This window comes from Ascaphus truei, chromosome 5 (assembly GCF_040206685.1).
Source record: "Ascaphus truei isolate aAscTru1 chromosome 5, aAscTru1.hap1, whole genome shotgun sequence".
Classification (NCBI taxonomy): Eukaryota; Metazoa; Chordata; class Amphibia; order Anura; family Ascaphidae; genus Ascaphus; species Ascaphus truei.
In genome coordinates, this window is record NC_134487.1 from 148,373,731 (window position 1) to 148,394,723 (window position 20,993).

General features: G+C 42.4%; 1 protein-coding gene and 2 long non-coding RNA genes across 3 annotated transcripts in view; 2 read left to right on the forward strand and 1 right to left on the reverse strand.

The window, feature by feature from the left end:
• The first annotated feature begins 2,756 nt into the window (after nucleotides 1–2,756).
• LOC142495488 (uncharacterized) lies at nucleotides 2,757–18,644 on the forward strand. Its single transcript, XR_012801747.1, has 3 exons — nucleotides 2,757–3,015; nucleotides 7,224–7,276; nucleotides 18,488–18,644. It is a non-coding gene; the product is annotated as an uncharacterized LOC142495488 (long non-coding RNA).
• Nucleotides 9,886–14,851, forward strand: LOC142494319 (uncharacterized). Its single transcript, XM_075598877.1, has 5 exons — nucleotides 9,886–9,890; nucleotides 10,663–10,937; nucleotides 11,289–11,594; nucleotides 12,990–13,067; nucleotides 13,433–14,851. Exons 1-5 carry the CDS (start codon nucleotides 9,886–9,888, stop codon nucleotides 14,527–14,529), a joined length of 1,761 nt encoding a protein of 586 aa, XP_075454992.1. The 3' UTR covers nucleotides 14,530–14,851.
• Nucleotides 16,488–20,993, reverse strand: part of LOC142495489 (uncharacterized) — a 35,988-nt gene continuing 31,482 nt past the window's right edge. The window contains exon 3 of the long non-coding RNA XR_012801748.1: nucleotides 16,488–16,781. This is a non-coding gene — a long non-coding RNA (uncharacterized LOC142495489). The remainder of the gene's footprint in view (nucleotides 16,782–20,993) is intronic.

The window sequence follows — 20,993 nt, forward strand, 5'->3', positions numbered from 1 at the left end:
AGTCGCGCATCGCGGCTTGTGCGCACACGCACACAAGACCGACTGGAGACTGCCCATAGAGGGCTGTGCCTTGTGTGTGGCGCGCATGTCGTAACGCGCACCGCAGCGGCCACTGGGGACCTAACCTAATACAGTTTAACATAACCAATGTCTTTATCCTTTAACAGGATGAGGGAAAGGTAACCCTTACAGAGGGATAGCCATCAGACGGGGCGGCCAGCGGGTTTCACCCTTTAATATACCGCTGCCTGACTGAGGTAATTAACTTAATGATGTGGTATTTACCCCAATGCTGTCAGGGCATCTAAGGGTGCCAAATACCAATTACATTTAACTGCTCCTTATCACCTATGTATAGTAGTAGCAAAGGGGTCAGGGTTATGTCATCAAAATCCAATTGTCAGACATTTTTTGTGAATCTCGATAAACATTAAAGAATGCACATACCTCTAAAAGATCAAACATTTAAAAGAATAACTTCCTGCACATATCCATGCAAAGATAAAACATGTAAACGGGAGCTACCTGCACATATCCATGCAAAGATAAAACATGTAAACGGGAGCTACCTGCACATATCCATGCAAAGATAAAACATGTAAACGGGAGCTACCTGCACATAGCCATGCAAAGATAAAACATGTAAACGGGAGCTACCTGCACATATCCATGCAAAGATAAAACATGTAAACGGGAGCTACCTGCACGTATCCATGCAAAGATAAAACATGTAAACGGGAGCTACCTGCACATATCCATGCAAATATAAAACATGTAAACGGGAGCTACCTGCACGTATCCATGCAAAGATAAAACATGTAAACGGGAGCTACCTGCACATAGCCATGCAAAGATAAAACATGTAAACGGGAGCTACCTGCACATATCCATGCAAATATAAAACATGTAAATGGGAGCTACCTGCACATATCCATGCAAAGATAAAACATGTAAACGGGAGCTACCTGCACATATCCATGCAAAGATAAAACATGTAAACGGGAGCTAACTGCATGTATCCATGCAAATATAAAACATGTAAACGGGAGCTACCTGCACGTATCCATGCAAATATAAAACATGTAAACGGGAGCTACCTGCACGTATCCATGCAAATATAAAACATGTAAACGGGAGCTACCTGCACATATCCATGCAAAAATAAAACATGTAAACGGGAGCTACCTGCACATATCCATGCAAATATAAAACATGTAAACGGGAGCTACCTGCACATATCCATGCAAAGATAAAACATGTAAACGGGAGCTACCTGCACATATCCATGCAAATATAAAACATGTAAACGGGAGCTACCTGCACATATCAATGCAAAGATAAAACATGTAAACGGGAGCTACCTGCACGTATCCATGCAAAGACAAAACATGTAAACGGGAGCTACCTGCACATATCCATGCAAAGATAAAACATGTAAACGGGAGCTACCTGCACGTATCCATGCAAAGATAAAACATGTAAACGGGAGCTACCTGCACATATCCATGCAAAGATAAAACATGTAAACGGGAGGTACCTGCACATATCCATGCAAAGATAAAACATGTAAACGGGAGCTACCTGCACATATCCATGCAAAGATAAAACATGTAAACGGGAGCTACCTGCACATATCAATGCAAATATAAAACATGTAAACGGGAGCTACCTGCACATATCCATGCAAAGATAATACCGGTGAACAGAGCTTAGATCCCTGAAAAATATGCTAATTTCTATCATTTGAAAAATCCCCAACATATCCAAATTAGCATATTTCCCAGGCGTGTTTGCAGTTTTCTCTCCACGTGTTGTATAAAGGAGTGTTTTGGGAGGTATACGAGTCAATAGCAAGAAATTCCTATAGGCTGAAACATTACTCGGCTCCGGTACATAAACAGTGCTCGGGAATCCTAAGCCAAACCCCCTGATGAAGTGTCGCTCTGACACGAAACGCGTTGCGGTGAGGTCATTCGCAGCGATGTAAGATACATGATGACGGACTGCGGAAGCAGCCATCTGTGCATACCCACGAGGACGCCAACTGAAGGACTGATCCGGCATCTTAAATCCATCATTAGGGCTGGTGCTCTCTCTTTCCTTTGTACAACTAGGACGTCGGAATCGCGGGGCTTCAGTGAACTGAGCCCCGATCCTCTGTGGCATAGCGGATGATCAGGATCACTGTGATCCACCTTTATTATATGTAAGTGTTATATGTTCCTTTCGTACATATACATTGTATTTTGCTTTACTAATTGTGTCTTTGTTGCCTCGCCTTTGCGCCCCTTTTTGTTTTCTTCTGAGAAACATTCAGCTCTTAAAAGCCCTGGAAACAGGTTCGCCGGCATTGATTTTTGTATAAAAAAAAAAAAATGCAGAAAACTTTGCGAATGCATATTGCAACATTTCACACAGCTCCAATAGAGAATAGGAAATTGAGCCGACTGCCGGGTATATAGACACTATGGTAAAGTATAGCGATGGAAAACATGCAACTTTAAAAGTAATAATACAGCATTTGAACCCTTTGCTGCAATCAACAGGCTGAGGTTTGTACAAGATAATTTCTGGCTTGATCTGACGCTGATTCCTGGGAGTGACTGTGCGATGGATTTCATGCAGCAGCTCACTGCAGGGGGGTGTGAATTGGAGGTGGAGCTGGTTTCCTGAAACCCTTCTCCCTCCTCCTGGGTCTGACTAGCAAGGGTTCCCTCCCCTGCCTCTCAGAGACATACTGTACTGAATCTGCTTCCTGGGGATGAACTGTAGTCGGCAGATACTGTGTGTGAGCTTGTGGCTTACTTGCTTCATTACAAAGTGTGGGTGTCAGGGCTGTGTCCTTGATCCTGGGGTTACATCCTGTGCTGCATCACTGGGATCCTGACAACACCAGCTGTAATAACATAATCATTTAATAGATATATATTGCTTTTCTTTTTTTACAATTGCGCTGTAAATAGGAGGATGATATCTTGGCCCAGGGTCGTGCTGTTTGGAGACTCTATCACCCAGGTAAATATTAATTGTAAATCCTTCTGTGCCTGCAGTACAGCACAAAGCAATGTGGTTCATACCTCGCCTCTCCTTGATTCAAACTCTTAGGCCGCGGGCATGGTCAGCGCTTAGCCGCTGAGCCGCGCTCACGCTTGTCAGTGAGCCCCTGCAGCCGCAATGAGAGCAGCTTTAGCAGGGGCTCGCGCACGCTTCTGCAGGCGTGCGGAAGCGTGCTGACTTTCACCCGACAGTTGGATTTTAGTTTTCGTGCTGAGGGAAGCGGAGGGCCGGTCACGTGACAGGCAACAGCCAATGGCACTCAGTGATGTCGGCTCTGTGACGTGGCGCGCTAGCCCCACCTCTCGCACCGCCTCCCAAGCGTGCTCGCTGACGCTCATGCCACGACACAAAAAGCTCCTGCTTGAGCAGGAGAGCATGAGCGTCAGCACAGCGCGGTATTTTTTACCATGTCCCAGGCCCAGGGTTGCCACCTTCGACTGACGGTCAACCTGGAGATTTTTTTATTTTTTTTTAATGACACTGTTGCCATGACAACGGGATGCTATGTAATGTCGCGCGGCATCAAGTTGCCATGACAACGTGGCACCGCATAACGTCGTGACATCATGTGGCGTCTCATTGTCATGGCAACGAGCATCACGTGATGCTGTTACGTCACGTGACGTTCCCGTTGGCATGGCAACGCAGCGCCATTTGACGCAGCGCAGCCATATTGACAGTAGTTGCTGGGGGAGATGGCGGGAGACTGCTGTTGCGGGCACTTGCTGCGTTAATGGTATATGGAATTATATATTACATCATTTCTATTATTTATAACTACCGCTGTCAACAGTCGCTGATGAATATTAATTGCTATCAAAAGGGATGAACTGAAGCAGCTTTACTGTGAAGAGAGAGGGGGGGAGAATAGAGAGAGAGGGGGGGGTGAAGAGAGAGAGAGGGGGGGAGAAGAGAGACGGGGGGAAGGAGAGAGAGAGAGGGGAGAAGGAGAGAGAGAGAGGGGGAAGGAGAGAGAGGGGGGAAGGATAGAGAGAGGGGGTGGGAAGGAGAGAGAGGGGGGGGAGGAGAGAGAGGGGGGAAGGAGAGAGAGAGGGGGAAGGAGAGAGAGGGGGGGGGGAAGGAGAGAGAGGGGGGAAGGAGAGAGAGAGGGGGCAGGAGAGAGAGGGGGAGAAGAGAGAGAGGGGGGAGAAGAGAGAGAGAGGGGAGAAGAGAGAGTGAGAGGGGAGAAGAGAGAGAGAGGGGGGGAAGAGAATTAGAGAGAGGGGGAGAAGAGAGAGAGAGAGGGGGGAGAAGAGAGAGAGAGGGGGGGGAAGGGGGAGGGGGGAGAAGAGAGAGAGAGAGGGGGAGAAGAGGGAGGGGGGGGAAGAGAGAGAGAGAGGGGGGAAGAGAGAGAAAGGGGAGAAGAGGGGGAAGAGAGAGAAAGGTTAGAAGAGGGGGGAGAAGAGAGAGTGGGGGAGGAGAGAGGGGAGAAGAGAGAGAGGGGGGGAGAAGAAAGAGAGAGGGGGGAGAGAAGAGAGAGAGAGAGAATGGGGAGAAGAGAGAGAGAGGGGGGGAGAAGAGAGAGGGGGGACGAGAGAGAGTGAGAGAGAGGGGGGAGAAGAGAGAGAGAGGGGGGAGAAGAGAAGGTAAGATACATGGGGGTGGTGTGTGTTCTCTAGCAGGGTTTCTAGGAATGTTACTGTGTTGCTTATGTGTCAATCGATCTTGTCTAATAAAAACTACAACTCCCATGATCCCCTACGTGTGAGCATGCGCAGTAGAGCATAGGGCTGTGACCCGGATGTAGTAGGCAGTGAAGGGAGGAAATGAGTTCTGCACACAGATTGTCCCGTGAAAAATGCAGAGGATCTGTGAGTGATCTATGATGTAGCAATGAGAAGTCACTTACTGTGCTGCCCTGTCTGTAACAACCCGCCCACCCGGAGATTTCAGGGACAAACCCGGAGCCCGGAGAAGGGGATGCCAAACCTGAAGTCTCCGGGTGAAACCCGGAGAGGTGGCAACCCCGCCCAGGCCTTGGGGATCTGTCTCCCACATACAATTTAGCACGATCCCCCTCTTAAAGCTGCATCAAGCAATATCCTACGTGTGGTTTTTTTTTTGTTTTTTTAAAATAAATCAGTTCTGTACTATCAGAAAATACTTGTAGCATTTAAAAAAAAAACTTAAGACATTTTTAATGTTTTATGTAAAACGCATTTTTTGTTTCTATAGAAACAATTTACAAAGTCACACCCCTTCCCCTTCTGATTGGCTCTGGCTTTTGAGCCCTGCCCTCTCTCTAGCAGTGCACCAATTGTATCTAGAAACTGCCTGTTCACATGATCTTCCACACAGAACTTTGAATTCTGGGTAATGTAGTCCAGCAATAACGGAATTAAATAACCCCGAGCAATGCGAACGATTACGGGAGAACGGATCGATCTGCAACTTAGCTAATCACTTGTCAGTGTGCAGATTGTATTGATGCACATATTGAATGAAAAAAAAAAACATTTTAAAACGGCAGCTTGAACTGCAGCTTTAACTCTGCTATTTGCTGCAGGAGACAGTGCAATCTGTGCAATCAGGGCAGCGCTTTTCAAGCTTTAAGAGTCGATCCCACACTTTGAGTTACAATTTTTGCCCCTCACAAACCAGAGAAACCGCATGCAGAAGTGAGCCCGACCGTCACCTCATAAACCTAACAGACCTTCTGCGTTTCTTTACGTGGGGGTCACGAAACACGTGACATGGGTGGGGGGAGGAGCTGTACCTCTCGCTCCGGTCAGCTGCATCACGCGGCGTGCTGGATAAACCCTGCCCCGCTCCTCTTCTTACAATGGGAGCTAGTGATTAGCACAGGAGGGGAGCGGGACAGGATTTTCCCAGCGCTCGGTCATTAAGCAGCTGACCGGAGGGAGTGTGGAGAAACTACACTGGGGATATCCCTGCGTCAGTCCGACCCCGGCATATCGCCCCCTCCAGGGCGGTCTTTGACATTTGGTCTGGCCGGCATTTAGCCGCCACTCACCTCACCGCAGGGACAACACTCTGCCAGCCGTTTCACCACCAAGGTACACCCCTAACCTTATTCCTCACCCTAAAAAACCCTAACACTAACGCTACCCCTTACCCTAAACCCTAATTCCCTACCCTAAAAACTAACACCTTACCCTTATCCTTAGCCCCTACCCTAACCGCTAAAACCCCTTCAGTTAACTTACCTTATCAGCGAAACGGCCGGCGGCTGAGAGTCCAGCGGCGGAGCGGCGGCGGTGAAGGGTCCCTCTGTGGCCAAACGCCAGCGCCGACTTGGTTTGCGGCAAAATGGCTGCATCCAAATGTCCCCCCCCCCCTGCAGCTTGTTAACCTCTGACGCAGGGTAATCAGACTGCCCTGTGCTATCTATAGCTTGTGATACCAGATGCCAACACAAAGTGCCAATGAAAGCCGACGGTTACACCGTCTTCAGGAACCTCTGGGAGCAAGTGTGTAAATTCAATAGTTCCCAAATGTTTTACACGGGATTCCCCACTTAAAGCATTTGTTTCTACTTTGGTATCCCATTCTCCCAAGGTTTGAAATGTGGGCCTGAAAAATCTAATTTGAAGGAATAATCGTTTATTTTTTACTTGGTTTGTGTAAATATATATAAATTGGGTCACAGATGCAGTGACACTGCCTCCTTCTCTCTCACTATTTTCTTTGTTATAGGGTACGACCCTCCTATCACACTGAGACCTGGTTTTAAATTCCTGCACCAATCTAGGGGGACCAACCCCCCCGCCCCCTCATCATAGGGTTAATGGTATTGGGCTTATTTTTATGTGCATGGCTACGGTCCCAGTATCGGCTCCTGCACACGGGCCTGGCGGCGCGTGTATGGGTGCAAGCCGCGATCTGCGGTCCCTGAGCTGCAGGGGGAAAGACAAGATTGCAACGGGGGGGGAGGGGAGGGGCGTGGTGGGAGCACGGCCACAACTGTCACGCGGCTGGTTCACCCTCATTGGCTGAACTGCCGCCGTGACGTGGCCAGCGCTCCGTCGCCAGAAGCATAAATGTGGTTGCGCATCGCGCCAAGACACGCAGGCAGCTGCTGGGGCCGGCCCCATAGAGGGACGTACCTTCTGTGCACCGCACTGCCATCACAGCCGCAGACACTGGGGACTAAGCCTTAGGGTGTGTGTGTATTGATAAGTGTATATGTTTTTTTCATGTTATAGTTTGCCTTTGAAGCAAATGCATGGGGATCAAGTCTTGCTAACAAGCTTGTCAGGTAAGCAGATTGTCTATGTTTCTATATGTATTATGTATGTCTTTATATAGCGCCATTAATGTACATAGCGCTTCTCAGCAGTAATACACGTGACAATCATATAAATAACACAAAGGGGAAAAGTGCTTCGGACAAAAGAAACATTTAGGGAAAGGAATCAATGCTCTGAAGAGCTTACAATCTAATTGGTTGTTAGGAAGAATGTACAGAGACAGTAGGAGTGTATTCTGGTAAGTGCGTCTGCAAGGGGCCAAGGTTTATGTATGAGGCGTTAATTATCAGCAATGGAACTACTCATATGCTTCTTTAAGCAGGTGTGTTTTGAGGTGGGTCTTAAAGGTGGATAGAGAGGGTGCTAGTCGGGTATTGAGGGGAAGGGCATTCCAGAGATGTGGGGTAGTCAGTGAGAAATGTTTAACGTGGGAGAGGGCTTTAGATACAAAAGGGGTAGAGAGAAGACATCCTTGAACAGAACGCAAGAATCGGGATGGTGTATAGCAAGAAATTAGGGCTGAGATGTAAAGAGGAGCAGAAGAGTGTAAAGCTTTAAAATGAGGAGGAGAATTGAGTGTGTGATAGGAAGCCAGGAGAGGGATTTCAGGATGGGAGACGCGGAGACAGATTTAGGAAAGAGTAGAGCGATTCTGGCATCAGCGTTTAGGATAGATTGTAGGGGAGACACGTGAGAGGCAGGAAGGCCGGACAGCAGGAGGTTACAGTAATCGAGACAGGAGAGAATGAGGGCCTGAGTCAGAGTTTTTGCAGTCGAACAGAGGAAAAGGCATATCTTGGTAATATTGCGGAGGAAAAAGCGACAGATTTTAGCTACCTTTTTGAATGTGAGAATAGAATGTGAGAGAGGAGTCGAGTGTGACCCCTAAACAGCGTGCTTGGGCTACTGGGTGAATGATGGTACTTACAACAGTAATGTGGAAGGAGGTAGTAGGGCCAGGTTTGGGAGGAAGTATGAGGAACTCTGGTTTTGCCATGTTCACTTTATGTCAGCGGCGGGCCGTCCAGGATGATATAGTTGAGAAATGAAACCCTTTCACTGCAGAAACCTGCATTGCATGTTATTTGCCACGTTGAGTAAGTAAGGACAATGTTAAACCTACTGTAAATACATTTACTTAATATGGGATAGAGACGAGGGGTTAAGGCAACAATCGCCTCCTTTCCTAGGCTTCGCAATACCGCCCCTCAAATAGATTAAAGCTGCAGTTCAGTCAATATCCTGCATGTGTGTTTTTTTTTAATAAATCAGTTCTGTAGTAAGAAAAAATACTTTTAGCATTTTCTGTTTTTAAAAAAACAACTTTGAAAGACCAATTTTCTTGTATTCTATTTTAACAGCCATTTGCTAAGGCACTGCCCCTTCATGTCCTGTCACAAGCCTTGGCACACCCCTTTGTCAGCCCTGCCCTCCCTCTAGCACATGCAGTGCAGGATTGCTCATGAATATTCATGAGCTTCCACTTACAGACAAGCAGAATATAAACAGATCCCTTCACTAATTATGTCACCAAATTTCGACCTATCAATACATGGAGAACGAATTGACTGGCAGCTATAGAGTTCTTTAGGTAATTAGAGATTGCACACATAAAATTATTGAAGTAAAAAATGTTTTTTTAAAAAAAGACTGAACTACAGCTTTAAATGCTTTGCATGGGGCAAGCAACCAAATCTCCTGCATAAACACCGAGCTCCACTCACATCCTGGTGGACAAACTATAAAGTACAATAGGAACGTAAGCCGTGCACATTATAATAAATCCCATTCAGACTGTTTGTCACATTTCAAGGGGAAACCTTCTTCATTAGATTGTCAGGAGATGAAATAATTCTCACTACTCAGGCCCGGGAGTTGTAGAGGAAGATGATTTTATTGTCTTCGGAGCTCTGGGTGACATCTGTCTCTCGCAGGAGAAGTCAAAGTAAAGATGATGAATCAGAGCATTACGGATTTTCTTTATGCTAAATGTATTGTGCCAAATAGAAACACAACGTTTCGGCCTGTAGCTGGCCTTTATCAAGTGAAAGTGGATTCACTCTGGATTATTGGCAGGCTGTCCATGGAACCAGAAGCACCGGTATTAGTATCATAGATTTTTTTTTTTTTTGGTGTGCAGCATTTGCTCTATCTCGCAGGAGAAGTGCCACACCGGTTAATCAGAACAGCATATATTTATAGGCAAATGCGAAGCTTAGCATGTCAGGTGACTTACACATACAATTATCACCATATCACCGGTCTTTCATATTTATTTATAAAATATTTTACCAGGAAGTAATACATTGAGAGTTGCCTCTCGTTTTCAAGTATGTCCTGGGCACAGAGTTAAGACAAATAATACATGTTTACAAATACAGTTACATAAATGAGCAGGGTATACATTATATACAAGACATTGCATGCACAGTTAAAGATAATATAGATTATGGGCGTATGAAACAGTTATAGACCAGATTAAAATGTGAGACAGCACTCACTAATATTGCAGACCCCTGTTTGAGGAAGTTCTTCAATCAAGATTACTTGTATCATTTTATTTATATCATTGGTTACCTTAGTCATTGTAGCACTATTTACCAGAACTTTGGGCCTCATGCAGTAAGCGACGAATATGTGAAATCGGCAAGCTTACCGATTAGTCATGTTATTGGCGATTTTCCCTCTCCGTATGCAGTAAGTGCCGAATCACTTCAAAATCAAGACGAAAACAAATCCGCCCACTCTCACGATGATTTGCCGATCACGCACAGGTGTATCGGCGTGCGTGGCGGGGTGCTGTTACGTTCGCCAATCAAAAATCTTGCTGAATCAGGCGAAGCCAGCATGTATTGGATAGCGCGCCATATTTAAAGGCAACGTGTACTGTTAATCTTTCTCTGTGTTGTTGGGAGTGAGAGAGAGAGAGACGCACAGAGCTGGGCGATTTAATATTTGCATATTGACTGAGAGACTTGTTGTGTATTGTGAAAGCTTTGTCCTTTGTTGTTTTGTTTACATATTTGTCTTGTTTTCTATGTGGAAGTGTTTCGTGTGATTGGCTGTACATTTGTTTTCTGTTTTTTGTGAGTGCAGTAAGTATGCCCGCAAAGCGTGGGAAGAGTGATGCTGGTGTGAGTGGTAGTGCTACTCGTGCGAGTACGCGTCAGAGTGAACGTACTGTTCAGGGGAGTGATGTTGCTAGGAGTGCGAGTGCTGTTGCTGGGAGTGTGAGTGATGTTGCTGGGAGTGTGAGTGCTGTTGCTGGGAGTGTGAGTGCTGTTGCTGGGAGTGTGAGTGCTGTTGCTGGGAGTGTGAGTGCTGTTGCTGGGAGTGCGAGTGCTGTTGCTGGGAGTGGGAGTGCTGGTGCTGGGAGTGGGAGTGCTGGTGCTAGGAGTGTGAGTGCTGTTGGTGGGAGTGGGAGTGCTGCTGGTGGCTCAGTTGCTGATGGGGTGTCTGGTGGTGGCGTGCTTGCTGGTGGCCAGCTTTTGGAGTCTCTTCCATTGGAACAAGGAGAGTGCAGTCAGCAGCAGCCAAGCTCTGAGCCTAAACCTGCTCGGAAGAAACGTGTGGAGAAGCCACGTAATCCTCGCTTCAATGACCAGGAAAATAGAGCTCTTGTCACTGGGATTCTGGAGCACTATGACAGTCTCTATGGACATTTAGTAGGTAAGTGTACCTTTCCATTTATTCTTCAAATACATGTGATCCTAGGTCATGTGAGTTTTGTTAATATGCAAATATGGGTACAGAATATCTGTCTATGTTAATTATTGTGGAAACACAGCTTTTTATCATGCGTTTCAAGGACAACTAAACACAGGCGTTCAATTTGCGATAACTGCATACAATATTAATGCACGCTTGCTTACATGTCTAGGTTTAGTAGTGAATGCTCATGTGCTTCACATATTACACCTAAAACAGCATGTTTGCTATCTCTTGGAACAGGTAGCAGTGTAGGAAACTGGTGCTTCTATTATTATGATTTAACGTCATATATTTTGTTTGTATTTCAAGCGCGGACAAGTTCTTCAAGCAAAAATGAAATGTGGGACACAATAATAATTGGTGTCAATGCGTGTGGGAATCGTGTCAGGGACAAGCTGAATTGTCGCAAAAGATTTGACGATATTAGGTCAAAATTGAAAAAGAAAATACAAGACCAACGCGTGCATGCTTCTGGCACTGGAGGTGGCCCGCCACCACAACGTCTGATCTTAACTCCATTGGAGGAGCTGCTTCAGGGAAAATTACTTCCCGTCGTCGTGGAGGGTTTGGTCGGTGACCGGGACATCGGAATTTATCCCTCACAATTTCCACCAGGTGAGAAATCTTACTGTACTAGGCGTGTCGTTTCTTACAGTTATTTAACATATTTCCGCTGCTTTTTATACTGTCTTCACAATATAAGCATACCTACATCTATATATGTATATGTCTGTTTCTCTATATATATATATCTCAAAATAGACATATATGTTGTAGTCCTACTAAAAGCAGTAACTAATATACCACGTGCCATTGCGTGGTCATTTAAATGTGAATTCCCAAAAAGCATTGCTGCAGTGGAAGCAATTGATGGTGGGCGAAGATGGGGAACAACAGGGTAGCACACATGTGTAACACATGCTAATGAGAAATTATTACTAGCTACTGGTACAGAACATAAATATGTATAATATAAATGTGTATATTATTTATTTTACTCCTATAAACACGACATTACTGCCTATTCTAATCATGCAGCGAATATATTGCATGCAACGGCCTACAAACATAACTTGCACTAACAAATGTATAGTTGTTTAGGAAAAGGTCCATTTTTGCTTGATGTCATATACAGACAGCATAATGAGGCACACGTTGCATATGTTATGTCATTGTGTTCATAACTTGCACACTGCAGACGACTATTTAGCTCCTCTACCATTGTGTTAAAGCAGCTGCAATGAATATGTCATCACAGCATACACGTCAACAGAGGGGGTGGGGTTCAGCACACACCCAAATTACAGGGTCATTTTACGGTCAACTTAGTTCACACCATTTTCACCTGTTTGAAGTAATTGAAAGGTCTGCCTGATTAGGGTTTTTGGGGAAGGGAATACCGTTCTTACAACCTGACTAGCAAAACTGAAGGTAATCACACTCATTTGAAAGCTTAACTCTAGGTACTAAATCCCCCAACAAGTCATTAGTTATGAAACCGTACGTCACACATTCGTTCACTCATATCTATAGTTCAACTGATATCAACAACACATTATCACACACTGCATGTGTTGTGTTGTTTAGTGACAGCCACATTCAGGTGTGCCACAGCTTCTATTAATGTACCACACATATCCTCTACCAAAAACGAATCTTTTTGCAATATGACCACCTTCATGATAACCATTGTGAATGTTCATCTCATGATAGTTATGTACATTATGATACTGATATGACTACACAACATATGATTTGTATGTACAAATTTAATCAATTTATCCTAATGCATTACTGCAGAAACATAGTATGTTGTATGTTAGGGAACTCAAAAGTTCTAAGTACACAGGCATGTACATTGTTATTACAACTATTTATGTTCACTTTCACACACACATTTTCGGTTAAGGAACTGATGCTGTTAGTTACTCATAAATACAGAACATACAATAACTGTTTGTTCAATATTTACACATGTAAATGTACAACTGATGTTATTGTTATATATAGTTGCCCCTGGAGGACATGTGTCACCTGAGACGGAACAAGTGTCTTCACCTGGTTCATGCAGCTCAACACACCTAGAAGGTGAGTGTATGAGGTGGTGCCCATATAATATGTGCACTTCTATATGTTATGTTGTCATGTTCATGATTTGTTTTGCACATGTTCTTTAAATAGGATTACTTAGTGTCAGTGAAAATGAAGTTTAAGACAACATGTATTGTGTTTGTGATGTTAAGTATCATGTAGGAGTTGTGAGTTTAGAGCAACTTTTCATTCATTCTTATTTCATACTGAGTCCAAACATTATTCGTAAGTCAAGGTAGTTTTTAATGTGACGTTATAAAATGTATGGAAACATGTTAGGTGTTACTTATGACACAGTATAATTACATAGTAAAACAGCAGAGATTAACATGCCATTTCATAATGTGTACATTTATTTTTAGAACATGATGATGAAGATGATGATGATGATGCCGCCATAGACACAGAAATGCAATCAAGTGACCATGAAGAGGTTCCCATTGAAACAGTTACACAGCCAAATCGTCCATCAAGTAAAACATACGATGCAATAGTAGCTTCTGAGGGAAAAATTGTTGAAGCTGAAAATCGTCGCCATTCAGATCTGATGAGAGTGCACGAAAGGATGATATCACTGCAGGAAGAAACGATATCACAATTGTCACATCTCCACAGAGTCTTCATTGAAGTGCCTAAACAATTGCAAAAAATAAACACGTCATTAGAAGCATTAGTTGTTCAGCAAACCCAAGCTAATTACTTGAGAATGACAACAGTACCAAATTTCAACTTTAACACATCACAGGAAGGATCTTTACATGGTGGTCATTTTTCACCCCATGCATCTGATGTTCATTCCCCAGGTCGGGATGTTACCGGTAAAGTTGCAGAAAGTTCTGTGCATGTTCCTGACAACATCCTACCGCTGCCATCTGTAGAAATTCTGGAGCTGACACCTACAAAGGAGGCGTCAAAAACAAAAAAGCACAAGCAGTTACTACTGACCAGTTTTTGGACACAAACAAAAAAACCCAAACATGAAACGGACCAACCATCAGTTGTGCACTGTGTACCAACTTGCTCACATGTGTCAGTGGGCACAAGCCCTTTCCGTGATCAGTCACTGCCCACAAGCCCTACCCGTGAACAGTCACTGGCCACAAGCCCTGCCCATGAACAGTCACTGGTCACAAGCCCTGCCCGTGATCAGTCACTGGCCACAAGCCCTGCCCATGAACAGTCACTGGCCACAAGCCCTGCCCATGAACAGTCACTGGCCACAAGCCCTGCCCGTGATCAGTCACTGGCCACAAGCCCTGCCAATGAACAGTCACTGGCCACAAGCCCTGCCCGTGAACAGTCACTGGCCACAAGCCCTGCCCGTGAAGTGCCACAGGCCACTCAAAGTGGCTCTGTTGTGACTCAAGTTGTAGCCAAACGGAAAAGAAAAATCCAAGAGACAACAAGCAGGCCTGTGACTCGCTCTCAAAAGGAAAAAAATAATACATTTTATAATTAAGTAAATATGTCTTTGGCCTTGTTTTGTTGACTTCAGATTATCTAATGAATATTTTATGTATGCTGAAGACCTGTTGTTTCCAAACATTCAAGTATGTCATTGTACACGTGAAGTTTTGGAAATGTTAACAGTCCTAATGAATGGTGTTATTAATATTTATGTATTAATCATCTGCTCAGTAATGGTCCACCAGGACCCAGTTGCTATGTTTAGAGAAGCTGCCATTTACTTACCTGCAAAACATTGTATTTGGGTGTGTTACTTGATGTAATCATTGCATGTAAATATTATTCACATGCAATTAAAAACACACATCTATTTAACTGCTAACATCTTTCTTGTCTGTGTACAGCAGGATTAAGTGTTAAATATTACTTACCTTCACCTTGCTTGAACATTGTAATGTTGTCCTTTAATCATTTATGAGTTCTGTTTTCAATAACATATCTGTGAATGTTTAGTAATATATATGTAGTATGTATGGATATATGTACACACACACACAGTGTGTGTGTATATATATATATATATATATATATATATATATATATATATATTATTTGTACTATCTAAACTGGTATACAAGTATTTTCACAAAACATACACTTAATGCTTCCTTGTGAAAACACAGTATTGTAATAATACAGGCCTACAGTTTGTGAAATATACTTACTGTGAGCCTATAACAGTATGGGCCTTAAACAATTATTAATCACTTAATTCACTCATGTTTATCACCATTTAAATAGGTTTCATACAAGGCCTACTTACTGCCATCAATATGATCTGTGTAGAACTGGATTACATAGATATATTATTGGTTGTAACACTACAGGCCTTCTCAATTAAAAAAAGGCGTTGTTTGATGGTAAATCACAATTGCTCACAAGCCAATGTCAAAGGCCATACAACATTGTAAGCCTCTATTATTTAAACCTTTAAATAAATCCCACCAATATTAAAATCCCTCTTTACATATAAGCCATTAAATATTGTAATATACACACACATTAAAAGTTTGGTTTTACACACATATACATATGTATATTGTAATATATATATATATATATATATATATATATATATATATATATATATATATAATATATATTTATATGTATATTATATATTTATGAGACAGATATATATATATATATACATATACACACTTACTTAAACTCTGATGCAGTCAGGGAGTTAACCAGACTGAAAAATAGACACTGAAATGTATGAAAACAAAACAAGATTACAACATTTGCAGGTGTGTGTGTATTTCATTAGATGGCTGTGTAAGCACTATTTTCATAAAGCGTACAATGTTTCTTTCCTCAACCCACAGTGTTTTTTAATTAAAATTGTACAGTTGTTTTGAGAAAGTAGATAAAAGCTTAATGTGGCATTCACACTGAAATGCCTATCAGAAACCACAAATGTGAACCAATTATTTGTACAACTCCAATTGGTGCTTGAAAACAGGAGTAAAAGAAGAAACATTTTGTGACCTTGAATGGAAAGACACTAAATAGATAACATTCTACAAGTTTGAGCATTGTGAGCAGACAACATTGAAGTACAGTCAGATTTTCTGTTAAGCTGCAATGGCTAACGATATGATTCAAAACAGCCATCCACACAAAGGGTATAAAAGGATGATAGCGGAGGCGATCGTCTCAACTGCGGAACAGAAAGCCAACGTGGGCCAAATCTATGATTTGATTAGAACAAAGTACCCTTATTACCAAGAACCTGGGCGGGCGCAAAATTTTAAATCCTCTGTAAGATTCACTTTATCAACTAATGAATGTTTTGAACGTGTGCAGGATAAGCTACAAGAAAGGTATGGTTTTTGGCAGATTGCTAAGGAAAATAAAATCACCGTGGAACACGGCACATATATACTGCTAAATAGCATATTTATTCCTAATAACAATAGCAATGGATCTGCTACTACTGTTCCGTGTGAATCGATACCTGCTGCAATATCTGCACCCTCCATTCCTGAAACACACATTCTACAAGAACATAACTACTATGATTTTTTACCAAGCCTTTCTGCTGCAAACGCATTCGAATGGGTAACCGAAGAAATGAACCTACCTCCGGACCAATTGTTTGAAGAAGGCAGTGGCGATTCCTATGAGCGCCTCATGGAGGAGATGTGTGTCATACAGGATTCAGCGTTTGGGTCAACCATGGATGCAAATGCATTGGTTTTCTGGAGCAACCAGTTGCAGGCAGACGAAGTGTTACTTCTACAAGAATGGTAAATATAACAATCGTTATGCCTTGCCTCAGCGTTAAAATTTTTATTTTTTTTGTAACCACCATTTTTACTTTAAATGCGTGGATACAGCGTAACATTGCAGACTGCATAACATGTAGCGATCACAAACACATTGTTTCCTATTACAATATAGTAGAACCAGAAAGATTAGTACACATTGCTCACGGAATAAATATACGTAGTTTCCCATCCCTTTAAACATATTAGCAACATGTTACCATAACTGTAACACACCTGTTTTTTTATCATGCAACATCTTACAAAAAAACCCGGTCGACCACGTATGATGTGGGACCCTTGTCATGTGCCAAGGCGTCCTTAAAAAGGATTACGGATGTAAGTCCCGCCCCCAAGCGACGTGCGCGCGTCAAAGCCTATTGGCTGTGTTGTTTTGTTATAGTTACGGTAACTGCACTGTGTCATGCGTGCGCGTCTGTGTTTGTGGGCGTGCACTGGGCGTTAGCCGAATGTTAATTCAGTGGGAGGAGTGTTTGCGTGCGCTTCACGCTGGCTTAACATGTTGTCACACGTATTGCATTTGCGCATTGTGTTATCGGCCGTGCTTTCTGTCCACACACGTCTGTTTAAAAAGAATACAGATGTAGTCGTTTAGAACGAATGTAGTTTCTCCTTCATTGTATTAGAAAGAAATATTTTATGGTTAATGGTATTTACAACATGTATTGAACGCACCACGTACGCATTGTTTTGCGCATGCTTAAGGTTAGGAGAGCTTTTTTGCGGGTACAGAGGTGTTGGTATTTGGACCTTGGTGTGTTTTGCAAGCTTAAAATGCTTTGGCCATAGAATTTAACTAAATGACCATCACTTATAATTAAATACTTATCTGTTTTTCTTCATATCATTTGTCATGTTGAATGTAGCATAGGGGCTGTGTACATTCTGGAATTATGTTTAATCTAGCATGAAAACCATAATGGGAGTTAATATATCCCAGGATCCTTCGTTGGCTCTTAAGATGCGCTGCCTCATTCTTTAAACACATGTCTGCTCCTAAAATAGAGGACTGGATGGCCAGAGTTTGGGAAATGTATATGATGGAAAATGTAACTCGTATAATTCATGACTCATTTGAAAAATGTACTGATACTTGGGGCTCCCTAGATGGTGTTTTAACAGTATATACAGTAGGTCCTCTGTAGTACTAGAGGAAATTAGGCAAAATATTTACTTACAGTACAGTACATATAGCTTGGGAATAAAACTGCTCTATAGTCCAGAGGAGGAGGTCAATTGAGAAAAAGAGAAAGGAGAGGAATAAGATGTAACAAATTCTGAACTTTGCACGTGCCAATACTATATCTTTGTGATGACCCAAAGATGGATAACAAATATATACACATTTTTGCACATATATTTACGTTGTCTCCTCGACATTCTGTAATCTCCAGTTGTAACTAATCACATTGGTACTGTCGTATAATTTAGTTGTAAAAAGTAAAACGAATGGCAACATTTTACTCGCTGATGTTCTCATGTTTGACATCCGAGATGTATTTTTGCTGAATAAATATAGAATAACAAATAAAAACATGAGTTTACCTAGTATATCATTTTATTATGCTATTTACTTGGCCTCTTGTGTAAAATTGTCAGTGCACTGTATCAATCCATGAGGATGTCCAACTGAACCGTCCTATTTACCTGTTGCAGAAGATGTGACGTCCTCAACCGAGGTCTATCCGGTTACAGCACGAGATGGGCTAAACTTGTGCTCCCAAGGCTGATCCCCAAAAGTTGTCACCCGGAAAACATTGTTGCAGTTACTATTTTCTTTGGCGCCAATGACTGCGCTTTAAAAGGTAGAAGCCTTTTCTGTTGTATTTTGGGGGAAGTCTATTTATTGGTTAGCAGCACAACAATGAAGGGACACCACCATGGGAACAACAGAATAAGTAACTTATGGTGTATGTATCAAGGGAAAGTTGATACAAAGAGGGTGATCATCTTGTGCTTCTTTGCACCTATGTATTACTGTACTGTACTGTTCCTGGCACACTATTGATTTAACCCTTTGAGTGCCCTGTGAACTATATTGCACGTCATCAATGCCGCAACTCTATTGGCCCTATGCAGTGGCGTAGCTAGACATTCTCCGCGTTGCCATGGAGACGCGTCCAGAAGCCAGCTGAATCTCAGTAAGTTGCCTTTAAGTTGACCCCGTGCCCCCCGAGATACAGGCCCCAATTGCCTTTAAGATGACGTCATGAAAAGGCACATGGCCGTGCACACATGGTACTAGAGCCAATCAGAGCGTGGGAACTTTATCCCTACTCTGATTGGCTCTGGTATACCATGTGTCAGGGGCTTGGGGGAGAAAGGATGTGACGTCAATGAAAACCTGTCACGTGGTACGGTAGCCAATCAGAGCGTGGGAACTTTATCCTTATTGACGTCACATCCTTTCTTTTTTTTTTATCGGCCAAAACACATGGTTTTCACGGCCCAATCAGGACCGTGGGAACCATGACGCAAAATGTGACGTCATAGGCCTTTAAAAGCCTATGTCGTCTCATTTTGCAGCCAGACGCCACAGAGGAAGGACCTCTGGAGAAGAAAAAAGACAAGGGCGTGGCCGATGATGGAAAGAAGACCATGCCCTGCCCCGCCCGGAAGAAGATAGAAGAAAGAAGAATACAGATGAAGATGGATTACAAGTAGAAGACCCGTGGATTGGTTTGGATTTTTAGATTAATGTTTATTATTTTGAATGGTTTATTATTTTATGGGTTCCTGATTGTTTATTGGTTCGTGAGTAAGCTGTGCAACGGGAGTCGGTGGGGGCAAGTAATGGTAAGTGAACTACAGTAAAGAAATGTATTTTATTTAACTTGTTAATTTTGTCAAAAGGTTTTTTAACAAACGTGTATATTTTTTTTTGTGGTATATCATTTCTTGCCACTGTATGTATGTATGTATATATGTCTAGAGAGATATATACATACAGTACAGTACAGGGTAAGAAATGATGTTGTTTTAAAAGCTGGATTAGATGTGTTTTAAATGATTTTGTGTATGCTGCTACAGTATGCTTTATTGTGAGTTTAAAGTATTTTAAAATTAGATAGATGTATTCCTTGGTATTGTATTGTGTGTTTGAGGAAGGTCAGGGATAGGCTTGGTTTGTAAAGGTTGTATTTTTGTCAGTACTTATATTTTTTCAAAGGCTTAATTGTTCTGCTCTAGGCGTGAATTTGTTAATGGTTTTATTGTTCGGGATCTAGTGTGAATTGTTTAGGGATGTAAATAATGATTGCTAATTGAGTTTTGTTTACTTGGTTGATTAATTTGCAGAATGTATATGGTGCATAGATATTTAGGCATCATTTATATTGGAATGTAAGTTGTTTAAATGGCTTTTCAGAGGTTTAGTGATGATTTACAGTAGATTGAGAGATCAGTTATGAATATTAAAGGAAATTGATTTTAATTTAGTGTGTATGTATGGAGAAGTGTTTGGTTGTAGGACAGTGCTTTTGATAACCCTTCTACATTTATTTGTACTGTATATTGGTTTATCATGGGTGTGTATATAACGTGTGTGTATATATATATATATATATATATATATATATACTGTATATATATATCTCTATCTCTCTTTCTCTCTGTCTCTCTGTATATATATATACAGTATATATATATAGTTGCATGATGAAGCCACAGTACAAATTCATGGGTGAGGGTGGGTATCGGGCCTGTGTGGCTTAACCCCTTAATCACCTTTGCGGTTATTATCTGATAAGGTGTTTAAGGGGTTAATTGATATCTGAATGTAATTGCAATGTATTGGCTTTGTATTTGCTATGTATGTTGTGGACAAGACAAGGATTTTACTGGCAACGGACACTTCGTATTGATGAGGTCAGTAGTACTTTATTTATTTGTATATGCTAGTTAATGTTTTTAATAATGGGCAATTAATCTATTATCCATATCTGGATAATAGTTATTTTGCACATTATTGTACTGTAGGTGTTGGGGGGGAGGGTGTATGTATTGAATGTATAGGCCAGGTTTATTTATTTTACATTCAGGGTTTGATTCCGTGGTTTTGCGTGGGGCCTATGGAGACCACCTGTGGGTATCCTCGGGTATCCTAAAGGGTAGCAGGCTGGTGGTTCCACGGGTGACACATGCGGGGATGACGATGTGTGGT

Bases quoted from the DNA above. Each gene is read 5' to 3' on its own strand.
- LOC142494319 (XM_075598877.1), top strand. The intron at 11,595-12,989 runs GTGAGAAATCTT...TGTTATATATAG, and splicing joins TCCCTCACAATTTCCACCAG to TTGCCCCTGGAGGACATGTG. The intron at 13,068-13,432 runs GTGAGTGTATGA...ATTTATTTTTAG, and splicing joins CAGCTCAACACACCTAGAAG to AACATGATGATGAAGATGAT.